At 37.3% G+C, this 27,169-nt stretch overlaps 2 protein-coding genes and 1 long non-coding RNA gene across 5 annotated transcripts in view; 2 read left to right on the top strand and 1 right to left on the bottom strand.

Annotated features, from left to right (window-relative positions):
* Positions 1-15,454, bottom strand: part of rab15 (RAB15, member RAS oncogene family) — a 20,275-nt gene extending 4,821 nt beyond the window's left edge. Inside the window, exons 1-3 of one of the 3 annotated variants that reach the window (XM_044105761.1) lie at positions 15,206-15,454; positions 12,316-12,455; positions 118-178 (exon numbers count right to left, since the gene is read on the bottom strand). In XM_044105761.1, coding sequence (XP_043961696.1) covers positions 118-178; positions 12,316-12,439 — 185 coding nt within the window. In that variant the 5' untranslated portion in view covers positions 12,440-12,455; positions 15,206-15,454. Of the gene's footprint in view, positions 1-117; positions 179-11,580; positions 11,613-12,315; positions 12,456-14,047; positions 14,351-15,205 lie in introns of those variants that run through there. The other 2 variants (XM_044105760.1, XM_044105762.1) reach the window with 2 other exon arrangements.
* On the top strand, positions 14,147-27,169 carry fntb (farnesyltransferase, CAAX box, beta). The gene is made up of 12 exons (XM_044105758.1): positions 14,147-14,278; positions 18,307-18,371; positions 20,931-21,003; positions 21,342-21,433; positions 22,883-23,029; positions 23,215-23,298; positions 24,100-24,186; positions 24,294-24,423; positions 25,022-25,154; positions 25,762-25,873; positions 25,950-26,064; positions 26,744-27,169. The coding sequence occupies exons 1-12, from the start codon at positions 14,180-14,182 to the stop codon at positions 26,903-26,905; spliced, it is 1,299 nt and encodes a 432-aa protein (XP_043961693.1). The 5' UTR covers positions 14,147-14,179; the 3' UTR covers positions 26,906-27,169.
* Positions 15,192-15,555, top strand: LOC122824900. The gene is made up of 2 exons (XR_006369562.1): positions 15,192-15,312; positions 15,399-15,555. It is a non-coding gene; the product is annotated as an uncharacterized LOC122824900 (long non-coding RNA).

Raw genomic sequence — 27,169 nt, 5'->3', positions numbered from 1 at the left:
CTGTGAATTATTGACAACATAATTCCAACAAGATTTGCTCTTTTTAAATCATATCCTGTCAGACAGATCACTGCATTCACACCATCTCCTGCACAAAGCCTCGCTGCGATATCTTACCATATCTGTATTCGAACTTTGATACCATCTATTAGCAGTGTCTTCATTTTGAAGTCGACTCCTACAGGAGAGAAGATATGGTTAGAAAATACAATATTACAGCCACAGGAGAGTTCTGGGTTTATTTAATGTTCTTCCAGGATTTAAAACCCTTAGTTGGGCATTTTATTTCTTTCAACAATGTGACCAAAGGAAAACGCCTCTTACAGATCACCAATTTTCTGCTACGGCTTTGTAAACATCACAGACAGCATTGATAAAACGAGACTCCCACTGTCGCAGCGTAATCAGCCTGTCAGGAGATCAAGGCAATGATCTAGCGAACCATTAAGATCAGTTTTCTGTATTGATAAAAAAAACAAAAAAAACTATCAAATGACAACAGACCAGAAGAGAAAAATGAAAAGAAAACTGGACGGGTTCAAATAGAGAGTAAAAACAGGATGTCAATGATCTTTTTAAGAGAAGTGGGTGTGTTAAATCTTCTGGAGTCTAAATTAGGGTGACCATATTTTCATTTGGGAAAACCAGGACACCTTGGAGCGGGGGTGGGAGGTGGGTGGAATATTGCTTTGGCATGTTGTTGGCGTACTTGATTAAGAACAGGGCTGCCCGCACTGACGCGGCTCAGGGATTACGTCACATGCAGCGCCGTGCGCAGTGCCCTAGTGCCTGTAAATTTAATGGTCCAATGAAGGTAATTTAAAAAAACAGGACATTTCCTCACTTTCTAAAAAAAACCCGGGACGCCCGGGACAGGACGTGAAATACGGACGTTTGATCACCCTAGTCTAAATCAAACACTGACAATTGGACACTGTAAATGTAAGATATTTTCTAAAAATGTTCTTTCAAAATGTTACATCTGCAGCTGGCATTGTGGATACAACTTGACCAGCTTGTTTCACAGGACAGAGGTCCAAAAACTAATGGCTCTGCCTCCAGTTTAAGGCTGGGGAATTGTTGGTATAGTTAATGTTGTCTTCAGTTTTGTAGGGAATCTGTGCAAGCAAGGTCAGCACTGACACTATTAGTTCTCTCCCTTTTATTGGGATGTATTGTCAAACTCTGGCTGCAGCATTTTCAACTCGCTGCTGAACATTTAGATACTTCTTCAGACATCTAGCTAAACCTGCGTTGCAACAATCCAGCATGAAAGTGCAAAATACATGGAGAAAGTTTTCTACATAAGTTTTGGAAAGGATGTTTCTAATTTTGGTCGTGTATTCTGGATAAAACAAAAACAGTAACTGTACTCAAAGAATGTAAACGGAGTCATGTATTTTATTAAAAAGTAATTTATTTCAGTAACTAAGTGAATAAGATTATTTGCACATGCGCTGATGTTTTCAAGCCTTTAACACATTTAAAATTAAACTACGTATTTCCTCAGACCAATAAATCTTAAGACAAAAATGTGGGCTCAATGAAAGATATGTTTAATATCTCCTGGTTCTTTTCAAAAGGTACTTTTAATCTCGTATTCTAATTTATATATTGAAAATAGTTTCACTAACAAACCAGTGGAGATAAGAAATGCTTTTCATTCTCGTTTATCATGATTATTAATCATGTTTGTTGCTGATTAATGCAAATTCTTGTACAAGAGAGAGAGAGTTGTAACAGAGCAAAATACAAGACAGTTATAGCATATAAATACAGTCTTTAATAAATATGTTACTATATAGAATACAAATATTCTAAATGAATTGAACTTTTTTCTCCATTGATCTTCTCTGACTGGTGACTTTAAGTTAATAAAAAAAAAACCCTCAGGCATCTAGACTACGTTCATCCCAGAGAAATCAATTAGCAACTCAACCCAATTAACCTGATCGTCCGCAGCACCTCTGGGTCACAGCTGGCATCGAGTGCGCTGTGAGAAAAATAAACTCCCTCCAATCGATTCACATGAGTGGGGAAGCCGCAGTGTGTGGGTGATTTTATTGTTATGGCTACTTTTCCGGTGGGTTATGCAGAACTTGAGAAACTGACAAAAACAGCTGACAGATGCACAACAGCCCGCCAGATTTTTGCTTGCTTAAAACAAGCTGGAGTCAAGTGAGGGCTCTACGGATACCGAACAGACATTATGAGACCTCATGGAAGAAGAAATACAGCGTTTGCTTTAAGCTGCACAGGACTCGGGCCAACTGAAAGGTCAGCACAGCAATCAGTGTCTTGACTTACCAGGGACAGCAGGGGAGAAGAAGAAACTTCCTGTATTACACTTTATTTTTTATTAGTTTGAAGGTACAGACAGAGACTGAGGAACTAATAGCTTCTTCAGTTATGTGTACAAACAAAACCAAACAGCATTATGGAAATCTGCCCAAAGCCTTATAGAAATATTTGAGTTCAATTTTAAGGACATCAAATAAGGGTGGTAAATATGGACTTAAAGTTTTATCATGATGTTTTCTGTACTGCGATAACAATAAAAGCTACTTTTTTAGGTCATTGTATAACTATAACTGTATGGCTCAGCAATAATAATCCCAAAACAACTTTTTTTTTTTTTACATTTATTAATGCTCTAACTGTACAAACAGTGTAATAAAAAAGTAAAAATAGATCTTGGGGAGCTTAAAAACATAATTAACTAGAATTTAACGTGACAACAAGTCAAAATTCTTACCATGATGAGGAATTTATCACGATAAATAAACGTAAATGTGATAAATGCACAACCCTAGCATCAAACCGCACAGTATCTTTCAACTTTTTGGGAAAAAATTAAAAGATCTGAATACCTTCGTTATTAAAACAAATATTAAATGTTAAGAAAACAAAACTAAAGAGCATGTCACACAGCAATCATAAATATAAAATTCTTCACTGCTTTAGGATTTTAATAGAATCTCATTTGCAGGTGAAATTTAAGGCTGAATAATATTTTTGAATATTGCAACCAAGATATTAGTTGCAATATCTGATATAGTGCTGCCACTATTATTATGTTTGTAAAAATAAAATTAACTGAAAGGCAGAAAGTTCAGCGGGAACCATAAAACCTACACCGTTTCCTTACACATAAATCCTAGCGATAGCTGCGAAAACAAACTATTTATTTGGATTTCTGAAAGTTTGAATTTTAATTACTAACTAATCCCAGGACTGTAAAATATTTATAAGAACTCAAGAAATTCTTGCTGTAAGACAAAAATGCTGCTAACAAATGTGGCACAATCCAATTTTATTGAAATCAGGTCATGTGTGTTTGGCTTAATCTGTAAGTAAATAAAAAAGTTTAATGTGGAAGCCAGAGGTCTCCTTCAAATATTATCATTTCAGCTTTTTAAAATATAAAACCTCAAAGAGCAAAAATAAATAAAAAATTTATTTGGTTTCCACTTTTACTTCACTCATAATTCCAACAATACCGTGAAATTTGCACGGTGTAACGGACAGCACTTAATTTAAGTTGGCAGCGTGAGAGCCATGTAAAAATTAATGTGAACACACCCCTAAACTGACTGAACTAATTGACTGTGCTTGATAATATGAGATGGCGTTTGCAGTAATGCATGTCAGTGATGGCGATGGCCCCAGTAATGGATGGATGAACGGATGAATGACTTTTATTCAGTGGAGGACGGGATTTATCTTCCATAGCTGTCATAACCAGCAGAGGACAGACAGCAGCTGTCATGCACCGTCGCCGTGTGGGCGCTGGAGATCAAGGGCCAAAACATTTTAATGTTATTATTTTTACTTGACTGTCATTGATCTGAACTGCTAAGCTTTGTGTAAACCAAATTATAAAACAACACACCTACCTCACTCTTTCCTCTATACACGCAACTAAGGCTGGATTCACACTGCAGCCCGAAGTGACACAATTCCGATTTTCTTTTTCTTTTTTTTTTGTCCTTAATGCGACCTGTATCTGATCTTTTCATGAGTCTGAACAACAGGCCACTTGGATATCCGATACGTATCCGATTCAAATGTGACCTAATTCTAAGTCGCATTTATCCGACTTAAACGTCACTTATACTCGACAAACGTCACTATTCTGCGTCCTGATATGCGCAAGCGGGAAGAAAAACAACAATCACGGCGAACTTCAGTCATGAAGTTGTTACTGTGCTAGCTCCGGCCGAACAACAACTTTAAAATTGTAAGCTATGCTACACCGTTAGCATCCATGTTTACTTCCGCAAACACTGAGCACTATTTCTTCTTTTTCTTTTTAATGGCGGTTGGCAAAGAATGGTTTGAAAACAGACATGAATATGGCCAAAATACTGAGCACACTCTATCTAAGTGACGTTACTGCGCCCTCTACTGCGCATGCGGGGAATTTTCAGGTCGTTTGCAGTTCACGCTGGACATCATTTGGAAGTGTGAACGACCACGTGAAAAAATTTAAAAATAAAATCCAATTTGACTAAAAAAAAATCGGGTTTGGGTCACTTCAGGCTGTGGTGTGAAGGTAACCTTAGTACTATTTATCTGTATTAAAAAATTATTCAATTAAAACACCTACATCTTGCTGAAAAGGTATTTGTAAGTGACTTTTGTCTTATTTCAAGTGTACTAAAATATTTGCACCAGAAATTTGACAAAAATACATCAGAAGATTTTTTGTTTTTACAGTGTAACATATCTAAATACAAACTGTTTAAGGTAAAACATAAAAAAAGGCTTTTCCAGTCTGCACTATCTATTACCATTCCTGATGTAATAGTGGTAAAACAAAGTAAATTTAAAATTTTTTGGGATCTCACCATGGAAATCTTTGTCAAACAAAACAAAAAAAAAAGTGTTTTGACTGAAACTTTGGTAAATCTCATCGGGTGTTTATAACTTCCTTCATGTAAAAAGGGAATGCTGTCTAACCCACTATTTGTACTTCTTGGCCCCACTGGATATGAACAGTTTATGTAATATAAAAAAAAAAAAACATTGTCATAGTGTTTGAGAGTCTTTTGAAGTACATCTGGTAAGGGGGGAACAAAGTGAGGCCTTCGGTGGGATTTATTTAAAGCTATGAATGTCCTCTTTTGATTCCAGGTGAGTCAGCATCAGACTGAGCACGAAGATTTTTCAGTTTTTCTCAGAAAAACTCAGAAGCTGCAGCTGAACTGTGTAATTCTACCACTCATAATATTCGTGCAGGATTTTAAATCGAAGCAAATTGGTATTTTTTACTGCTGGACTTAGTGGTATTCTGCTGTACATTGCACAATTACAAGGCATGTCTTTCTCTTTAGTCGTTACAGTGCCTTATTTTTCTGACTCACAAACAAAGACAAGTTTGGTGAAATATTCAGAGGTTCAAAGGATAATGAAGGGAAGTAAAAAACAAATTTAGCAATTTGCCTGTCTCCTAAAAACTATAAAATGGAACATTGTACCAAATGGAAAATCTAAAATAAAAACATTAATGTAGGAGAATTTTTTTATATATATTTTGTAGTTGGGACCAAAGTATTTCATAAAAGAGAGACAGAGAGAGAAGTCAAATGTGTTGTAAACAACACAGTTTAAATTGCAGCAGATGTCATGCAGGGCTCTATTTTTTCTTTATTTCTTTTTTTTTTTTTGGTGGAGAAAATGCAAATGCAGGCAGACCTCGGGATGCAGCTGGATAGTGTTATGAATACGTTTTATTAAATAAACTGAAAGCTACTGGAGACAAAGGAAGTCTAGCAGTTTAATCCTGGAAACGAAAGGCAGAACATGGCAGAAACTTTCCTGATATAAAATAAACTGAGATGTTTAAATGTCTAAATACTTCTGGAAAGTATTTAATTATGAAACATTTGCTGAAAATACTAATGGCTTTTTGATGGATTGCAATTAACCCACATTTCCCTGAATTGTTTCTTTCTTCACGCTTCTGTGAGCTTTAGCATCTCAGCCACTGAAGGTGTATAATATCAGGTGTGGGCATTATGTACAGTTGGCCAAATATGTTATCAATAAAAAGATCAATAAATATAAAAGCATTGTTTTGTGGTTGCATTAAGGCATACACTAATGCTGCGAAAATGATTAAATTTACAAGATTTTCTTGTAATTTTTAACATGCACCTTCAAATACAGGTGTATCTTAATACATTAGAATATCATCCAAAGAGTTAATTCATTATAGAAACATATCACATAGACAGATTAGATACAGGTGATATATTCTAAGCATTTGTTTCTGCTAATTTTGATGATATTCATGATTTCCAAACTTTACTTTCACCTGAAAAGAGGACTTCGGAGCATCAAACAAAAGTCCAGTTCTTTTTCTGCTCTGAGCAGGTAAGATGTTTCTGATGTCTCTGGTTTTGGAATAACCTAATACAGGGAATGTAACAGTCAAAAGTCTGTCCTTGAGGGTCGGCATCCTGCATGTTTTAGTTCTCTCCCTAGTTTAACGGACCTGCATCAAATGATTGCTCATTAGAAGAACATTGACTTGCTGCGGAGGTTGTTACTGCCACCAGGGAGAGAACTAAAACATGCAGGATACCGGCCCTCGAGGACCGACTTTGGGCACCACTGGTCCAGCCATACCATCATCAAGCTTTTTAATTTTATTTTGTCTTATAATCTTTATTTCTACCTGACTTTTTTCCTACCACTTAACTTTCCACAGCACATTCAAAAAAATCTTCTGCAATGACCTGCTTTGGCTTACCGTTCTTGAGGACCGTGTCAGTGTCAAGTCAACTGTCTTCTCCTTTATTATGATGGCCTAAATGTTTTTGTGGCAAAAAATTTCTTCTTCATCATCTTTTCTCATTCTTTAAACCTAAGACATATCACTTTGTATATAAACAATCAATATAATGTATGAGTTTTACTTTTTGACCTGAATTAATAAAAGAATTAAACATTTCAACAATGATCTAATTCACTTAAATGATGAGACATCTCTATGTCTGGATTTAAAAAAAATACATTATAGCCATATGCTCCTAATGTATGGTAATGGATAAACAAAGGCAGGTGTTATCTTTAAAGCAACACCCGGTGTGAAGAGTGAAGCAAAACCAACTTAGAAATATCAGGACAGAAATAAAAGGTGATAATCATAGCAATGAACCACAAAAGTATAATAAGTGAAAAACCTTCAGGCTGAGACTAAAACAAAGCAACTGTGACAACATCACAGTGAAGAGACTGCCTCTGAAACAAACCATGCAAGGTCGTAAGCCTGTTTTTACCACAGCTAGAGAGGAGGAGCCCTCCACCCCGCTGTGAGACTCAAAGGGAGAATACAACTTCAAAACACTCTGAAAGTGAAATTATAAAGACTAAATTGTCAGAAGTAAAATACTAAAAAATGTAGATGGAAGCCGAATGGTAGTGAAGATGCTGAAAAGCAGCGTAAAATGATCTTCCATGATCTTCCAACTCTTAGACTATAGGATAAAAATGAGCCAGTAATGCACATGAAAGCATTTAATTTGTTAAGAAACATATTTGAAAAATAAACTTCATCAATGTATTCATGCATGTTAATACTCTACCAAGCATTTTCCCATAAAATCCAGAAACACCAGTGATACATAACTATATTCTGGATTCATACAATCCCAAGCAAAAGTGTTCATACTCCTTTAAGCTTCTGAAGTGGAAGAAAAATTTCACATTTTCAATATTTTTTGCTAATAAAAATCAGAAAAGTGTGGAATGTTTTTTGTATTTAGCCATCTTTTGCTGCAGTTGCTGCTGCACATTGTTTTTGTACTTATAGAGACTAATCTGGCTGCAAAATAGACTGGATGGAGAGCATCTATAAGCAGCAAATTATAAGACTTGGCACAGATTCTCTAATGTTTAGGTCTGGACTTGGACTGGGCCATTGTAAACAACAAGTACCACCTTTAGTTAGGTAAATACTTAAGTTTCTGAGTACCACAACACTTACTGCCGTTTTGAAATCCTAGATACTGGGATATTAGGTTCTAACCTCAAAATCCAATATGGCTATCTTGCATCTCAAACTTTGAGGTAGTAAAATCCAAAGTTTATTTGCTCGTCTTATGATTTGCATCTCAACAAATGTGCTACATAATAGTACTATACTACCTTCTTTACTGAACATGTTGCAGAAAGGTTTAAATATCAGAGGAATACACGTTTTTTAATGTGCTATTAAAAAATATGGTAAAAATTTAAGATGTATAGATACTTTTTTAAGACAGTGTACATTTTCCAGTTAGCTTTTATCACAAAAAAAACTTGTGAAAGTGGCATGAGTAGTTCTTGAGGTATTCAAAACATTAAGTTACAGAAATATGGAGATACTTTAGGTTTACACCTTAGCTATTCCTGACAAAAGCTAAAGCTATGGCACAGTATTATGTGTTGCTACTTTCTTTAAGACACACTGACCGTCAGCGGTGGCCGTGATCCTCAGAGTGATGAGCAAGGGTCAGCTGAGTGTTTATGATAAGGCCGTGACCCAAACAACACAAAGAGTCCAACATAAGGCAGCAGCTTATTGAGGTGAGACGTAGAGACGGGTGGAGGGGATGTTTTATGGCTGATTTCACAGCCATTGGCTCCAGAGGGAGTCTAGGATGGAGATGAAGGTGAGGAAGATTAAACTGAGCGGTGTGACTAAATACCAATTTTAGACCATCTCAAGACGAGCTCTTTGCCAGAGAAATATACACTCTGGAGACCAGAGAACTATGTTTTGTGGAAATAAAACATGACATCTTAATCAGTAAGAGTCTAGTTCTATATTTTCATACATCATCTTAAAAACAAGCTACATTCCTCAGGTAAAACTTATGAATTTAGCATGCTAAGATAAGCCGACACCTCTGAGAAAACAAGCCTTTTCACAAAGTCAAATCCCATCAACCAGGCTTAAAAATCATCCAGATTAAATCCCAGAAGAGAGAAATGAAATGGGTGGAACATGTCCTATTTTAATCACTCACATCAAGGGACAGTTTTCTTTTCTGTTGAAGCGCGGCCCTTTTATCGCTCAAAGATGCACAGATATCACCCAGGTAATGTAAAAATAAAACAGTATGTGGATGCCCGGGTGTGCCAAGGCACTGAAAAGCAACCCATACTCAAATTTTAATGACTGCAGAGTCATTAAATTTATTTGTGAGAAGAGACAAGATAAAGATAATACAGAAAAGCTTAAAGATTTAGCACAAATGGTGCAAATTCAACCAAATTGAATTTGTTGTTGATTTATCATGGATGTTTTCAGAAAGTCTTTGTATCCTTAAATGTCAACCATTGAGTGAATAAAAACAGCTAAAGCCCAGATAAACTGATACATATATATTTTATCCTTTGGAAAGGTTTTAAGCCTCACTCTCTACTCCCAATGAGTAATATTTAAACTCAGCTCCAGAAACAAACGCCTGAAAATCTGTGATGTACAGAAACTTTAAGCTCTTTTAAATCAGCTCCAAAATTGTCACTGCTTAATCAAAGTAATGCAATTCATTATTATGCCATTGTCAATATATTACATGAAAAGAGTGAAATGCTCAGGTATACTGCAAAATACTTGATGACATCTGAAGGGGAAACAAAAGTATTTAGGGGGTTAATGTTTCATGTTTTTGAATTATAACAGGATACGGGAGAACAGAAATTGAGGGGTGAGACATGCGGGCAGATTTTCAGATAATGAGACCAGAACACGATTGATTGGTGCGTCAGTGGAGCTGATGGGAGATTTGGGTCCACATGGAGGAAAATTTATACCTCTCTGTCACTGTGAAGGTTGGAGGATTATAAACTGACCCTGTGCAGGACAGAACTGACTGGACACTTTGTGGGAAGTATTTATTGGAAACTGAAGATTTAATCATTGCAGGTAAAAGAAAATATCTGTCGAATCTCATGTCATTCAGCTTTTTATCATTTTCAAAATGAGAGAAATAAGTCTGGAAATATTCAGAGTAAAGATCCGGAAAAAAAGTGCTAATTAAATAGTAACTAAAAATAAATATTAAATCACAAGAGTGTGTAAAAGGTTTACAGATAGGTGTGATCAGACTTATTTTTGTTTGAAGACAATCAAATTGAAATTTAGGCCATTTAAAGCTAAATTAAGAAATCCGTGGCACAAAAACGTCTTTAGTGCTTCTCCGGAAAAAGCTTCAGATGACCGAAGAATCACAGCTACAAGGCCTGTGAAGGATGATTTAGCTCACATCATGAAAAATTCATACTTCTAACTTCTTGGACAGAACCGGATAGCATGAGGCACATTTTGCAGTGTATGAAGAAGAAAATCTGAGGACCATGTAAAGAAAAAATGACTGAGCTGCTACTTTGCATATGGTGCCTAAAGAGAGATAACATTTATTGTATCTTATGGGGATGTTGTGGAAAACCAACTCAAAACAGGTTAGAATTGTAAAGTGACAAAAAATGTAAACATGCAGTGGATTTGCAATTAGCTTCTTTTACTGTGCACAGTTGTTGGTTAGAGCCAATGGGAACATGGATACATGGCAATCAGGAATGAAAACTTATTAGAGAATTTAAGACTCAGGCAGAGGTTTTAGGCTTGAAAAAGCCTAAAACATAAAAAATGCAATCTCTAGATGTGAAACGCGAGACATACTGTGAAATCCTTGCAACTGTAATTGCAGCAAAAGCTGCTTCTACAAAGTGTTGACTCGAGCAGCTGATTATAAATGGATCCCACACTTGTTTGTTGTCATAACTTGACAAAATGAGAAAGAACTCAAGAAGAATTAATAGATTTGAGAGGAAACCTGCTTATTTTCTCTACAAAAAAAAACTGTTTGGATTTTTAATCAATAAGAAAATAAAAAACATTAAATTATGTATGGTTTTTTTTTGTATATCTACATGCATCTTTCATGTTGGGATAGTTTAATGAGCAATGAGTCCTTTCATTTTAGAACTACAAGGTAGAGTTATTTAATGACTCTAAAATAGTTATTTTAAAATACAGCTCTGGAAAAAATTAAGAGACCACTTAAAATAATCAGTTTCTCTGATTTTGCTCTTTCTAGGTTTATGTTGAATATGAACATGAAGTGAAATGAACATTGTTCTTTTATTCTATGAACTACTGACAACATGTCTCCAAAATTACAAGCAATTTTTTATTTACTTGTAGAAAATGAGAAATGGTCACAACGAAAAAGAAATCAACATTTGGAGGAATAACCAGGAGGTTTTCAATGGGGGTCAGTGCAGTGGGCTCTTGATTTATTCCAGAGCTGTACATGTACTGCATTGTTTATCTGTCAGGCAGTTTCTGTCCAAAAGCCAAACTATTAAAACAATCTTCTAATCATGTTTGCTAAACAATATTGTCTAAATGTTCCCATGTTTTGCTCTATTAAATTCAAAAATGGCTTTCTGCCCTCCATCTACTGCACTGACTGGATTTTGGCTTTTCCAGTCTGTGCCCAATTACTGAAAATAATGTCAGAAAGATGCATTTGCAGAGTCTCACAAAAAGAAGCTTAGCCGGGGAGGAAATCAGTCTATTACCTGAATATGCATGCACACAGAAGAAACAGGCGCTGAAAGAAAAAGATAAGAGACTCAGCCGCAGCCATGTGGGGGTTGTCAAAACCTAAGTAATGTGCTTGCCATGGTCTAAACTGAGATATTCTGCAAGTTCAAATTAAACCAAAGAAAGGGGAAAATTGTTATGAGCAGGAATGTGGTAAATTTACCGGTGGGAAAACTTTTCTGCAAATAGAGAAGGAGTAGAAGAAGGCATAAGCAGGTACTGTACAAATAGAGAAAAATGATGAAAATAATCATTCAGAACATAATAAAAGTTGGGAGGATGTTATGCTGCAGCAGAAATGCTAGTATTTGTTTGTTGCATACTGCTATATCAAATCCAGAATAAAACTATAAAGAAACATGATCTGCATGTTTTACTGCGTTGGGAATTGAGCCATATGCGGTTTTGCAAAGTGTTGCACTGTTTTTGCAAAGTGCTGATACTTTGTGAACTCATTTTCATCCCTCCCAGTGTTTGTTCTTCACCCTAAAAGATCCATATGATTAGTTCAGTCACACTGCCTGTTTTATTTACATTTAAATCTTGATTTTATATTTTGTTTATAGTCGAATTTGTGGGATTAATATTAAAACATGATGATAAAAAAGGGAATGAGCTGCAAATTTTTTCAATATAAAATGACAGAAGACCAGTTCGTTTCAAATAAACAGTAATAGCGGTTGATGATGATAAGAAAACACGAGTCTTACCGATGGTGGAGATGTGGGAAGGGTGAAATTCGTTGTCCGTGAATCTGCATAGCAAACATGTTTTTCCAACCCCAGAGTCCCCGAGGAGCAGGAGTCGGAAGAGCACATCGTACTGCTTAGCCATGGTGTTGTTTCATGGGCTATTGAATGAAAAAAATAAAATAAGAATAAAATAAAAATTGAGATCAGAGTCAGCTAACTGAGCGATGAATGGCCACTCTCTCCCCGCCTGGATGCCATGTCTGTTCAGCAGGACCACCTAAGGCTGTGCGTGTTTTTGTTCACTGATGACAATAAAACTGGGACGCTCCAGCTTCCCAAGCAGCCTCCAGCTTCCAGTGGGTGCGGTGGACCTCCGTCAATTTATTCTCTGTTATAAAAATGCTCTTCCTGTCATGCCTTTCAAAATAAAAGATACAATTTTAAAACACTCGTGGGGGATATTTGAGATTATTCTATTTTGTTTTGTAATTTTCTGAGGCAAAGCTCACTTACATCAACGATTTTGCAAGTTGCTGATTTGGAGCATACAAGTATGTGTTTAATACAATGCCAGGTTGGAAAGATATCAGCTTTGGGAGTGGAACTGCTTCCAAATTAGCCAAAATATATGTTAATAAATAGCTTCTTAGCTATAACTACAAGCATTTTTGACAGTGTCGCATAATATTTCAATGCACTCTTGAATGAAAAAAAGGAGTGGGTATAAATCTGCAACTTTCTTTCTTTCCTCAAATAAAATTTTGAGGATATTTTATAATTTACTTTCAAAATAATAGTGAAAGAAAAAAGTAACATTTTCTTGGTTTGAGAAAAGTCTAAATTAATTTCCCTTTTAATGCAGACAACACAATTTTTAGAATTTGAGTTATGAAGATTTATTCAATTAAAATTATTTAAAAGTAAAATACATAAACAGTTTTTTTTTATTATTGAGACAAGCCTCAGAAAATCAAGATAATAAAATGAAATTAGAATTGATGGGATCAAAATCTGTCAGCTCTAGAAGACCTAAAAAATAATTTTTAATATCTCAGAAACCAAAACTGCACAAACGAAAAATTTAACGTCACAAACCTGCACAAACGGAGCACTAATCATTCAGACTATTTGCTGAATTTTTTGACGTGGGTGGGGTGTCAGCTTCACGCAGCTCAGGTAACGAGGTGTGCATCTTCGTCAACTGTCAAGCATGGAGGTGTAAGAGTAACGATGTGGGATTGCTATACAGTTCATTAGTCTGGACCATACAAGTGTGACAGTCATTTCCACTCCATGTTGATTGTAAGAAAGTAAAGACAAGTGAAGATGTTTTAAAAAATTTACATCACAAAGCATTTTGGGACACAACAGAGGCCCAAAAAAATTACTAAAAGAAAGCATTTTCTGTAAATCAGTTGTCTTTTCTGCAGGAAATGGGAATTTTCTCATTAAGCCATGGAAATATTAATACACAACTGGTTTATTTTGAAGGGTAAACTACATAATTTCCTCTAAATTTGTGTTAAAAAATAATATTATGCGGTTCTTTTACATATCTTCATCATTGTCTGGGTTTCTCTTTTAATGCTATGTTGAAATGACATTTAGTGGCATCAAAATGCTCGTAATTATTAATCCTGACGTACTATTGATAAAAATAGCAATAAAAAAAAACTCTCAGGTGTGGCGCGTCTGTTTTCACGTTTCGGTAAATGAAGCGAAATGAAGAAGGTTGTTCCCTCTGACTCACCGTAGTTGGCTTTTCACGCAGCTTTTTACGCCCACTTCAGCAAGAAATCTGAAAACTATCAAAACAACGTGAGAATCTGGACGTCCCCGTTTCATTCCCGGAGCTCTGCTGGCGAGTCTTTTTTCCACCACCATGGACGGTGTTCCAACTCCTTTGCGGTGCTTCGGTGAGCAGCACCCGGCAGAAATGTTTGAGGATGACGGGGTGGAAACGGTGACTTCGGTGGAGCAGGTGAGCTAACGTACAGATTAGCTACACTGGCTACTTTGGAGCTAACGCTTCTGTGCGGTTCTGTGCGTGTAGCTGGAGGTGAAAGTGGAAAAGAAAGTGACCAAATTACTCCCAATAAGACTTTTTATTTTCATTCTGTTAAAGAAAGACGTTGAGTCAGTTATTTTTCCGTTGTAAGCTCTCTGTTGTATCCTTCGCAAACTTTAGCCTCTACTTAGCTAACAATGGACTCATAATGAGATTAAGTTTTTTGATGCACGGAACCTCACTGTTCGCCACTTCAGCGAGTGCTAGGCTTTGTTTAAAGACTATTAACAACAAAATAATGTTCTCTCTGATATTTTACAACTTTTTCTTAATACTGGAGTGATATTCAGGTTTCTAAAAAAAAACCTTGAAAATCTAATTACTTATTTTTCTGCTGCTAGTCCAACGAATATTTTTATACGTTATACAGTGAATATAAAAAGTCTACACACCCCTGTTCAAATGCCAGGTTTTTGGGATGTAAAAATGACAGCAAGACAAATATATTCACAACTTTTTCCACCATTAATGTGATCTATAACCTGTACAACGCAACTGAAAAAACAGAAATCTTTCAGAGAGGAAAATAGAAAATAAAAAAACTTAGAATAACCTGGTTGCACACCCTTAAACTAGTACTTTGTTGCAGCACCTTTGGCTTTTATTGCAGCACTCAGTGTTTTTGGGTAGGAGTCTATCAGCGTGGCAATATTTGCCCAGTCTTCTTTGCAAAACTGCTCCACATCCGATAGATTGCGAGGAAGCAATCTATCTTCTGAAGGCATCTTTGATGTTTTTCTTTGTAAGATAAGGCTTTCGTCTTGCCACCCTACCCCGTAGCCCAGACATATGAAGAAGACGGGAGACAGTTGTCAGATGTACTGCACAGCCAGTACTTGCCAGAAATTCTTGCAGCTCCTTCATTGTTGCTGTCAGCCTCTTGCCAGCCTCCCTGACCAGTTTTCTTCTTGTCTTCTCATCAATTTTGGACGGACGCCCTGTTCTTGGTAATGTCACTTTTGTGCCATGTTTTCTCCACTTGATGATGACAGTGTTCCATGGTATATTTAATGAATTGAAATTTTTTTTGTAGACTTCTCCTGACTGATTTCTTTGAATAATGAGATCCCTCTGATGCTGTGGCACCTCTTTGCGGACCATGGTTTGTGCTGGATGATGTGGCTACAAAAATGTCAGGACAAGCCTACTAGAACAGCTGAACTTTATCAGAGGCACTTTAATTGGTTAAGGTGTGTGCTGACTCCAATTTAACATGAGTTTAATTGGTTAAATCTGAACTCAGCTACACCCCCAGTTCTAAAAGGGTGTGCACACTTAGGCAACCACATTTTTTTCAATTGTTTATTTTTACTTCACTTCCCTGAAAGATTTCTGTTTGTTTTTCAGTTGCATTGTACAGGTTATAGGTCACATTAAAAGTGGAAAAAGTTGGGAAAATGTTTGTCTTGCTGTCATTTTTTGACAGTGCTTAAAATGTCCATGCCCTTGTTAAAATGCAAGCTATACGGTTTTCTTTTCTTTTCTTTTTTTTTTTTGCAACTCAAAACTTGGCATTATAAAAAATTTGTATTCTTTTAATGTCGGTTGTATGTTTAATGTCTCTTTTTAAAATATTTTTAAATAGTTGCCAATATTTACAGCAGTTGTATGTCAAAACAATCATAATTTCACCTAATAAAGTGTTAAACTCAACATTTTTCAGATTTTATTTTAGATCAAAACATTACATTTAGCTCTTGAAAAGCTATACATCATTTACAGTTTCTAATTAAGAATTGAGAATTTAAATGGCTTAAAGTAAACAAAAACCTAAAAACTTAAATGTAAAAATTAAAGAAAATGCAGCATAAAGCAAAACTAGTAAGATTCTTCCACAAGTCCATAGTTATAGTATAATCTGTTTAAAAAGTATAACTTTTCAATATTTACAGGCATCTTCTGAATGGAGAATTGGCACCACCTGTTGGTTGTTTTTAAAGAACCCTGTCTTATAACTTCATAAGACAAACACCTAAACGTCTTAAAAATATGTATTATTTAGAAAATTTTCCATAATTAGCTTCCACAATGTACAGCAATTAATGACGGAACAGAAAGCGGCAGATGGAAACATAAAAGTGATGGTAAAATACTAAGTAAATGTATTTTTTAATCAAATTAATCTAAAGTAACTATAAATAAAGGACTAAAAATATAAAATGTCAAATGAATGTCAAAATGACTTAAATATTTTGCCTGCAAAGCTATTAAAGAAAATTAGAATTGCGAAAGGTGAAGATAAATTTAATCACTAATTAACTCAGAATTATAAAAAGAACATTGAAAATCAGGTGCTGTCGACCAGAATGTTGCAAAATAGCCGATAAAACCCCAAAACTCTCTAAAGTTAACTATAACTTCCACTGGTTCCCAACAAATATAAACCAGTATAATGTGAATTTTAACATAAAGGAAATATAAACCTTATACCACATATGTCAGAGTCAAGGCCCGCGGGCCACATCCGGCCCGCGAGAAGATTTTTTACGGCCCCTCGGATGATCTTGATTTATTATTAGAACCGGCCCGCAGACCGCAGCAAGCCGGCACCCCGTCTGAAAAAAAATATCTTCCTTATTTGAACTGTAAGTAGTTCTTTAAATGTTCTGTGAGATGATGTACTTACCCATGTATCCATAACAACCGGAACTTTCAATATCCACCAAGTTATTGCCGAAATATACCGTCTATTTAAACGAAAATGCCCCGGATTAATTACACTCTCTGCAGCTGCAGCTGCGGTTACCGTATTAACCCGATACTTGCTGGAAAGTGCAACGCCCCCTTTCAGAAACCGTTGGAATTATTTTAATAAAACTTCCTTGGTGTTTAGAAAATCACATGACATGGCTGTAAAATTAACTTTCAGATACCCATCAAAAATGGCAAAATGGAAGGTGGACACTGAGAACCGGGGGTTTCAAACAAGGTTTAGAGTTTATATTTAGAGTTTTTACTCAGTTCAAGTTTAAAAGTTAAAGTTTAATATTTGTTTTCACTGCATATTACTTCTCCTTGATGAAAGTGTTGTTTTTGATTAATAGATTTTTGCACTTTATTTTATTGTATTTCAATCCAATTATATTTTAAAAATATTTCAGTTGTGTCTGTTGAAAATTAAAGATTACTGACAGAGCCATAAGAAAATATTGCTTTATTTATCTGATCATATTGGAATATATTTGTTAGGTTTTCAGTAGGTTCAATTAGGTTCACTAGACTATATGCGTCATTTAAAAAAATTTCAATGATTTAAAAATCTGATTAAATCAGTCTGGTCTGATTTAATCAGACTGATTAAATCAGACTGGCCCTCGGCTTGTAGCAAATTTTTTTATTTGGCCCTCCGTCCATTTGACTTTGACACCACTGCCTTATACCAACTCTTTAATCTATTACGATATTCTTATAGCTGTATTGTAAATCATTTATTATAAACTGTTTAAGTGATTCTTAAATACAGCATCCTCGTCACTTATTGGCATCCCTTTAATTCAGTTCAACTTTTACCGCAGGAGCATAATATCAATCAAAAATCACTGTTGGCATATTTACTAGTACCCTTTCCAACCTATAAATAAATCTATTATTTATACATGGCGAAAATCATTTTTAATAACGTTTAAAAAAATGTAGCTGTTCAAAGTGTTGGAAATTATTTTAATAAAACTTCCTTGGTGTTTAAAAATCACATGACATGGATCCATTTCTCACACACTCTTAAAAGCTGGAAAGACAAGCAAGCATGTCAGCCATAGTCATGCTACAAAAAAAATCCACTTCTCTAAATATTTAGTTCTTTTAAAGAAATGTTCAGATATTGATGTTTAGTCCTATTTTTTCTGGAATAAAAACAGCAAATGTCTGCTCTCTCTGTGTATTTTTGATAAATGCTGGGCCTTTTGTGTTGCTTTTCAAACTATTCCCTTTATTTTATCTAGAAAAAAGTGGAGGAGACCATCGAAGCGGCCATCAATGTTTACAAGCAGATGCACAGCTTTCCTCAGTAAGTTCCTGCAGAACCGCCTGCATGAAAAATGAGAAACTAAATGGTAGCAAATGATCCCTTTCTGTAAAAGTTACAATTTCCAGATTGCATGTTGGTGGAGACAGTATTTTGATTCTTAAAGTGGGATATAGGCAGTTTATTGACAAACGGGAACGATGCGTTGAAGCTTCGGGGTGATAGTCATCTGTTCATTGAGTTGTCACATTCTCAGTCGCGGCTGTGATGTTCGACGGCTGTTATCTAAAACGCCGTGCTGATCGGCCCACATGCGTTGCCGTTGCTATCAGCTGTCATCCCGTCTCTGTGTGGGTGACTCATTTCATTTCTATGACAACCGCTGGATCTGCTGATCGCCGACACCGCAGCCAATGTGGAGGCACATTTGGTTCCATCAGGAAAATTCATGTTATTAGTCAGAGGAGGGTGTGAGTTTATTAGAGAGTGAATGTTTTCTGCTTTTCTTGGCCGTAATTCAGGGGTGGAGTAAATTAAACGCCAAGATTATTTATTATCTGTTTTAACCTGAAAGAACTTCAGTTTGTTTACTCACCATTTATATTCAGTTTTTGTAGGAATTATAAGAAAGAATAGATGCATTATCCATCCATCCACTCATCTGTTTATTCATCCGTTCATCCAACCATCTGTCCATCAATGCATCTTTCCATCCATCAATCCGTCCATCCATCCATCCATCAATCCATCCGTCCATCCATCCACTCACCTGTCCATCCATTTTTCTGTTCTTCCTGCCATCTGTGTGTTCATTCATCCAGCCATTCGTCCATTCACTTATACATCCATCAATGCGCCATCATCCATCCGTCCACCGTCCATTCGTTCATCCATTAATTTTTCTGTCCATCCCTCCACCCGTTCATCCATCCATCTGTGTGTCTTTATCCATCCATCCATCTGTCCGTCCCTCTGATCGTCCATCTATCCATCCGTTCATTTTTCTGCCCGTCTAGCCATTGGATCGGCAGAAACGGCCCAGAAAATCTCTACCATTGTAGAAATACCAGTAGTAATATTTGATGTAAATGAATCATGAACTTTTCTCACTGCAAATATATAATCAGAAAAAGGAGGAAGAACTCTGGAAATATAAAAAAACGTGGATTTTTGTCATGAATGTTGCAGAAGGTTTTGTCCATCGATGAATTCCTGGCTCGTTTATCTGATGAGGAACATGATGTTTAACATTTTCCTGCAGAGATACATGAACTTAACCTGGGCTGTTTCTCTGTCTCTTTTCTTCTACCGTAATCTGGGTACATCGTATCATTCATGTCATAGATGTGGGAGCTCATCAACGTTATCCCGAGATTATTATACGTTTTTCATCCTGTCATCTGAGCCATTGTCTGGCCTCCACATTTGAAAGGCCGCGGTGGGTCTTTATCTGATGCAGTGGGGCGACTGGTTGTTGTTGTCCTGCATATTTGCTGCGACAAAACCTCAGATATAAACGTAGGACTAACGTGGTGTAGGAAGAGCATGATTACAGCAGGGCGGCAAACAAAGAATTAAAAGGGCAGACAGAGATCAAGATTAGGCGGGAGGACCGGGTTGCTGGTTGACTCATTCAGCATGTATTCTTGTTTCAACAAGACAAAGAGGCACATGAAGGTTGCAGGCCTTCCTGGTGGTGCACACATGCACTTTGACACAAAACAACCCAGGAAACCAAGCGAACGCAGACGATTAGTCCTAATGTGGCTCATCTTGTTTTACATATTAATTTACACAAACTAGGAGATAGGAGTGTTTTGCAAGCTTATCAACAGATTTGCACACATCACATCTATGTCAATGTCATGTGAAATGAAATTTGAAATTTTTGAAATGAAATTTATTCGAACATGATACAAATATAAAAATAAAATAGTGCACAGTAACAAGAAGTGCATAAGAAAGAAGAGAAAATACAGATTTTTAGTTTCAGTTAACATATCATTCTCAAAATGGGGTAGGAAGAAGTGAGAACTTATAAACTCCTACCCCTAAACACTTGAGACTTTAGAGTCCTACTGTCATTAAAAAAAAAATCAAAATCAAAGTGGCAGTCAGAAGTAACAGTTACTAATATTTACCTATACATTTTCCCATTTTATGCTGGTTTATCTTTCTAAACCAGCATAAAATGTGCTTTAACATCGTGAATACATTGGAAATTTTGGTATCTTTAATTTTGTGTGTACTTTTCGTTTAACGGTTTTTCTTCAGTTTTTAGTCAAAAATTGGGTTTTCTTTTTATTTGTTATGTTATTTTTTTTGTTTTAGTAACTTTTAGTAATTTTTGCTTCCAATATTAATAATATTTTTTAACAGGTCTCATTTCTGAAGATTGTTGTAACCTTGATTTGTTTTCTTTATTTTATTATTTTTTGATTTATTCATTGAGTTAGTTTATTATGTTAAAGTTGATCTAAGTACTTTATATTTAAACTTTGAGCAGTACCTTTCATGATATTACATTTATAGTGACGGCACATTTGGATTCTGTTGTATCCATTTTTTAATGCGTATTTCTGTCTAACGTTGTTTCTTCAGGCCAACATTGTTGAGGGAACAACATTACCAGTATCTCAAGAAAGGTTTACGTCACCTATCGGATGCTTACGAGGTACAGAAGACACCAGCTTTTACCTCTTTTATTCTTATTTATTTATTCTTTTAAGTCCTTGCATTTTATTGCTGCATATGTTGTTTTATTATGATGGATATATCGCAGTTTTTTTTCTTCTTTTTCTTCATGCTAACTATTTTAACATAAATACTTGTTTTGTATTTTTGCGTTATTAAAGCATCATTATCAGTAACTGCTGCTTCTGATATGATGACAGTGCATTCTTTTTTTTTTTGGAGGCAAAGAAGCGGAAATAACTTTTTGCCACATAATTGCATCGTTTCCACGTGTTTAGAGATGGAATATGCTAAATTTATCACACGTGTTCCCTTTAGTGTCTGGATGCGAGCAGACCGTGGCTTTGCTTCTGGATCCTTCACAGTCTGGAGTTACTGGAGGAATCCATTCCTTCTGCCAACGCCTCCGAGTGAGTCTCACACTTAACAACAAAATCAGCTGAATCCATATTTAAATAATAAAGTGAAGAAAACGGGGAATAAACTCACTTGCCATGATCAAGGCTCGAAATGAATTTTGGATTTCAGTTTCATGTTTCACAACCCAAGAACGTCATGCCCAGTAGAAAGTAAACTGAAATCGTGAAAAAACTTGTTAAAAGAATAATCATAGACAGAAATTGCAGTAGAAATAATTCTTCAAGCCTGCCTAGCTGTTTGTAGTAATTGAATTCAAGTTCTTTCATTGTTTATAGTAGCTGAATTCTGTAAAAATTAGCATTTGTGTTTTTTACGTCGTATTGTGTTTGTTGTTTAGAATAAAGCACTGGTCATAATTAGTCATGTTTTTTGTTTCTTTTGAAGCTTCAATATCCACAGTAATCAGAAACTTATTTGTAATTTTAGCCTTTCTTTGTTTCCGCCACTTGTTTTTTCCCCCTGCATTACAGAGTTACTAAGGTCTTTGAAGCTTGTAGGATTTTACTGTAATTATCATTCTTGCTCACTAATAATGACAGTGTGATGAGCAACACACTGCCATTGAAGGTTTGTTTTGGACAGCAGTTTGCAAGCAGTCAGGAGTTAAACAGAGAAACACAAAAACCGTCATCTGCTAAAATTACTGCCTTTCAGACACAACGCTTTGCAAACCTCAGTTCGCGGCGCCGCCAGGCCGCCGGCCTACGCACTCATTATGACTGAGAGGTGCCAGCTGGAGCGGCCGGTCCGGCCCCGTGTGCGCCGCGTGCCGAGCGCAGAGCGCGCTGGCCCAGCTTGAGCGTTTCTAACAATGGCAGCCCGATGACAGATTGCGTCCTCTGTCCTGTGACTGGGCTCGGGTCAGACCTGGCACCAGCTTGGTCCGAGTTAATGAAGGCGTCTCTTCCAACTCATTTGGCTCCTGAGATCCTTGCAGTTTTGTGATTCCTCGCCGCAGCGGAGGCTGGAAAGGACATTTGTGAGAGAGTTGGGGCTGGAAAGAGTGTCCGCTGTGACACGTCAGCCAAGGTGATGCAAAGTTCTGAACTTTGTTTGTTCTTGAAGCTCTCAAATTATTATTTTAAAGTCTCACTGGAAGTTTTATGTGTTATTTTTTTTATAACTTTCTGTGTTAATTTTAGCGAATCAGAATCTTCAGAAATGATCAGAGGTGATCATGCTTGAAATCTTTCAGTGTGCCTGAATTAAAAGGAATACTGGGAAGACTGAGCCAGAATTCCTCCACAGAAATGAAAAACACTCATTGCCACTTGTTGTTGTTGTTAGCAGGTGGCGAAGAGCTAGATGTTAGATTTAGGGTGCAGTTACTTCCACTCTGAATGCAGGCAGGTTTTCATGGTTTTATCTGCATATGAAATTGTAATCTGAAAACGCTTTTTGAATCGACTCCGTTTGTCTTAAACCTTCCGTCTCCTCAGAGTGTGTCAGTTCCTGGCTCACTGTCAGAGCCCAACAGGGGGCTTTGCTGGCGGACCTGGCCAACACGCCCACCTCGCGCCCACCTACGCCGCCGTCAACGCCCTCTGCATCATCGGCACAGAGGAGGCCTATAACGTGATAGACAGGTACGATCCGCACTGCAGAGCTGCAGAATCAGGTTTAAAGATTAATCTGCTGATTCTCAGTTTTGCCACTGAACAGCTGTGGATATATCCTGACATTCGTTTTAAGAGTATTCCTTTATATTTTCTAGCACTCCCGATTTTTTACAGCTAGTTATTTCCTCACTTGTATCTTCTTCCTTCCTCAGGGAGAAGCTTTTAGACTTCCTGTGGTCGCTGAAGCAGCCAGACGGCTCCTTTGTGATGCACATTGGAGGAGAGGTGGATGTCAGGTGAGTTATGGGCTAACTGCCTCCTGTTTTCTTTTCTCGTGCGCATGTTTGATTCTGCGTTTCTTTGGATGGTTTTTGATGAGATGGAGTGATGTCATTGTGTTGGACGCAGATCAAACAGCCAGTAGGAGGAGAGTTGGTGTTTCACAACCAAACAGTCCACCTGCGTTTTGCTTAAAAATAGTTTGCAGTCGTGAACAGAGGTCAGAATTGGAGCATGCAAAACTGGGTTAATAAAGTGAAGTCAGAAAAGAAAAGATTCACTCAAAATCACTGGGAAAACTGAACGAGACAAAAGCATCCAGGTGCTAAATTATTCTGTGCATAAGTGATAGAAACTGGAAAAAATGTCTCTTCTTTGGTCACTCTTTCTCCTAAAATTCTTTCTACATTTAATAAATTAATAAAAAGCAGAAGTGAGGTTAAGAGACAAATACTTTGTGTTTTCTCCAACATTTTCCACTGACAGAAGATTTGGATTTGTTGGTATAAATAAAAAGCTTCCATTTACATCAACCAACCATGCTGACAGGGCCGGTTTTGTCATTACTGAATTTCACTCACGAGCCGCACGAAATTTAAAACCGTTTTGTTCTGTTTCACTAACTTTGACTGCAGCTTTACTTTATTTAAAAACTCTGAACAGACAACAAGCAGGTTTCAAACAAACACAGTCAAGTTGCCACAATCTATTTATTTTCATAACTTAAAATAAAACTTTAGTTTTGTTTAGGTTAAACTTTAAGATTATTTTAAAGTTCTCTCTGTGGTTCTGAATCCGGTTGTCATTTCCTCTCCCAGGAGCGCTTACTGCGCCGCTTCTGTAGCGTCGCTAACGAACATCATGACACCGAAGCTGTTTGAAGACACAACCAACTGGATCCTGAGGTAAAAGCCACAACGTCGCCACAGGAGCTTTGTGCTTTTGTTTGTTTAGCAGCCGCCCGGTTTTTATTCTGACTGCAGTTTTCTTCCTGTCTTTGCCCTGGTTGCAGCTGTCAGAACTGGGAGGGCGGCCTGAGCGGCGTGCCAGGCTTGGAGGCTCATGGCGGTTACACGTTCTGTGGCACAGCCGCCCTCGTCATCCTGGGCAAAGAACACATGCTGGATCTGAAGGCCTTGCTAGTGAGTGGCCCCTCTGCCTCTCTAATTGATCCATTCGAGGTTTTTGCCGAGGTTTTGTCACTTGAATATTTTCAGAAATTCACCAGCTGTGATGAAGTAAAATAAAAGTGGATCAGGAAAGGATGAAAACCATGTTATGCTCTGATGTTGCTGCTTCTTTAAAGGAGAACATGTAACAATATCACTTCTGATGCTCCCCTTCTGCAAGCGCCATCCTGCTGTAGCACCTATTCAGATGCAAAGCAGTAAAAATTCAAGTGTGCCTGTGAGCAACTCTGGTTGAGCAGCCAGAAAATGAATGATCCTTTTAACGTCCCTGTGCGATGACAGTTTTGATTATTTTAGTCTTTTGGTCACAAGAAATCAGTCAGAAAACATAAAAAGTGCAATCCGTATGTTTAAAGAAGAATTTAAAGCATAATAGTTATTGATTATTGAAATAGTCGGCAACTAATTCAGTTATGGATTAAATGTGACACACTTTCTTTGCCCCACCTCCTGTGAAATATTAAATTTTTTTCTAAATATAAAAAGTGTTTCTGTCTTTATTAGAATGGCTTATCTTTAATGTAAATGTGTTTCTCGTTGTCGTCCCCAGCGCTGGGTGATCAGCAGACAGATGCGATTTGAAGGAGGCTTCCAGGGTCGCTGTAACAAACTGGTGGACGGATGTTACTCCTTCTGGCAGGCTGGACTCCTGCCTCTCCTGCACAGAGCCTTATTCAACGACGGTACGTTTTCAAAGTGATCAGTGTCTTCAGACCAAGCAGACTGAGAAACATTAACAATCATTTGGACTTCATTTTTTGCTGAGAAAATAAAAAAAGGTTGTTTGTTCAAATTTCAGGTAAAGGAAAACTGTTCAGTTTTGAGACCTCGTCGATTCATCCGCTCCTCCTTTTTTCTGTTCATCCGTCTATCTATCTCTTTGTTTCTATCTGTCTATCAGATTTATTTACGTTTTGCAATATGCTTATTAAGTGCTCTGCCTGAAAAACGTAAAAAACATGTTTACAAACTTCGTAAACATCAAATTTACTTGCTTTCACTTTAGTGTCTTGATACTCATTTCTCCATTTCATGCTGCAGTGATGCATCTCAGTGTTAGAGATCCTTTCAGTTTCATGTCCTGATTCTAACCAGCGGTGCCCAACTTGTTTTTGGGTTTTTCTAAGTTTGGTGCCAAATTCTGTGCAAATGTAATAAAGACTGAGAAACAAGGAAGTCTGTCATGGCTGTTAGAATTGTTCAGAGAGGTTTTAGACTGTATTTTCAGTGTGACTGAACAGAGTTGTGTTTGAGTATTTATTCTTTTTGTGAATGTTTTCTCTGGTGCAGGAGAGTCGGAGCTCAGTCAGCAGCGGTGGATGTTCGACCAGCAGGCCCTGCAGGAGTACATCCTCCTGTGCTGCCAGAATCCAACAGGGGGCCTTCTGGACAAACCTGGCAAGTCAGTACCCGGCCATCTGACACACACACAATCAGGTGGGATTCATGATTTCATTATGATTTCTTCCTGTGTCCAGATCCAGAGACTTTTACCACACATGTTACTGCCTCAGCGGCCTCTCCATAGCGCAGCACTTTGGGAACACGCAGCATTACCATGAGGTGATCCTCGGCACGGAGGAGAACCGGCTGGTGAGTGGGGTCATAGTGCAAGGAAAGTTTTCATTTACAGGGTAAAAATTGTGCATTATGGGTCTCCTGTTTGTGCCAAATACAAGGAAAAAAAACAATGCAGTTGCACTGTGCAAAGAGATAAAAAGCCTTAATGGATATTATTGATTAATCACATTTTTGGTTTTACAGCTTCTAGGTCAACTCTGGAATTTTAGGGCCAAAAGATTTTTATTTAGAAGAATAAAGTTGTAATATTAGGAGATTAAAGTAGTAATTTTGCAAGAACTTTGCATTTCCTGTGAATGCTGAAAGCTGGATGCTGCTTTTGGTGAAAATTGTAGAAGACTTGCAGAAATGTAATTAATGGGGAGAAGCTGCAAAAATCAAAAACCTGCAAATTGAAAAACTGTAGAAGAGTGAAAATGCAAAAATCCCACAGAACAGTGTTTACAAAGCTAAACCGCAAGGTTGGGATGAGGGCTGGAAGGAGGGCTGGGATGACGGTTGGGATGAGGGCTGGGATGAGGGCTGGGATTAGGGTTGGGATGAGGGCTGGGATGAGGGCTGGGATGAGGGTTGGCAACACTCAGCCAGTGGGCCAGTGGGTTTTTTTCTTCTTCTGAAGAATGAGCATAATTTGAGCAAAAAGTTGGAAAGGGATTTGATGAAATCTTCCTGGTTTTCGTTTTCTCTTTAGGCTCCCACTCATCCAGTTTACAACATTTGTCCCGACAAGGTGGCTAAAGCCGTGCAGCACTTCCGCCAGTTGTCGATTCCTGGTGCCAGCAGGCAGGCCGGACCTTCTGCTGATGCCGAGCCGTCAGAACCGGCCTCTGCTTCCGCCGGGCCTCAGTCCTAGGTCGCCAGTCTCCGGGTACTGAACTGGATCCAAAAGGATTTAATAAGGGAGCAGAGAGGACGACGGGCCCTCGGTAGAGACGAGGGCCAGAGTTTAGCAGCATTATACCTCCATACAGGTCAACAGTATTGTCTGGACAGCTTACACATTCAGAGGAACTCCTGCTCATATTGCAGATGGTTTTATTCCTATGAAAGGAAAAATTGTAACTTTGTATAATTTCAGTATCACCTTACTTAATAAAGGTTTATACAGCAGTTTTCA

The sequence above is a fragment of the Gambusia affinis genome, linkage group LG22 (genome assembly GCF_019740435.1).
Source record: "Gambusia affinis linkage group LG22, SWU_Gaff_1.0, whole genome shotgun sequence".
Classification (NCBI taxonomy): domain Eukaryota; kingdom Metazoa; phylum Chordata; class Actinopteri; order Cyprinodontiformes; family Poeciliidae; genus Gambusia; species Gambusia affinis.
This window is presented reverse-complemented; position numbering and strand designations above follow the sequence as displayed.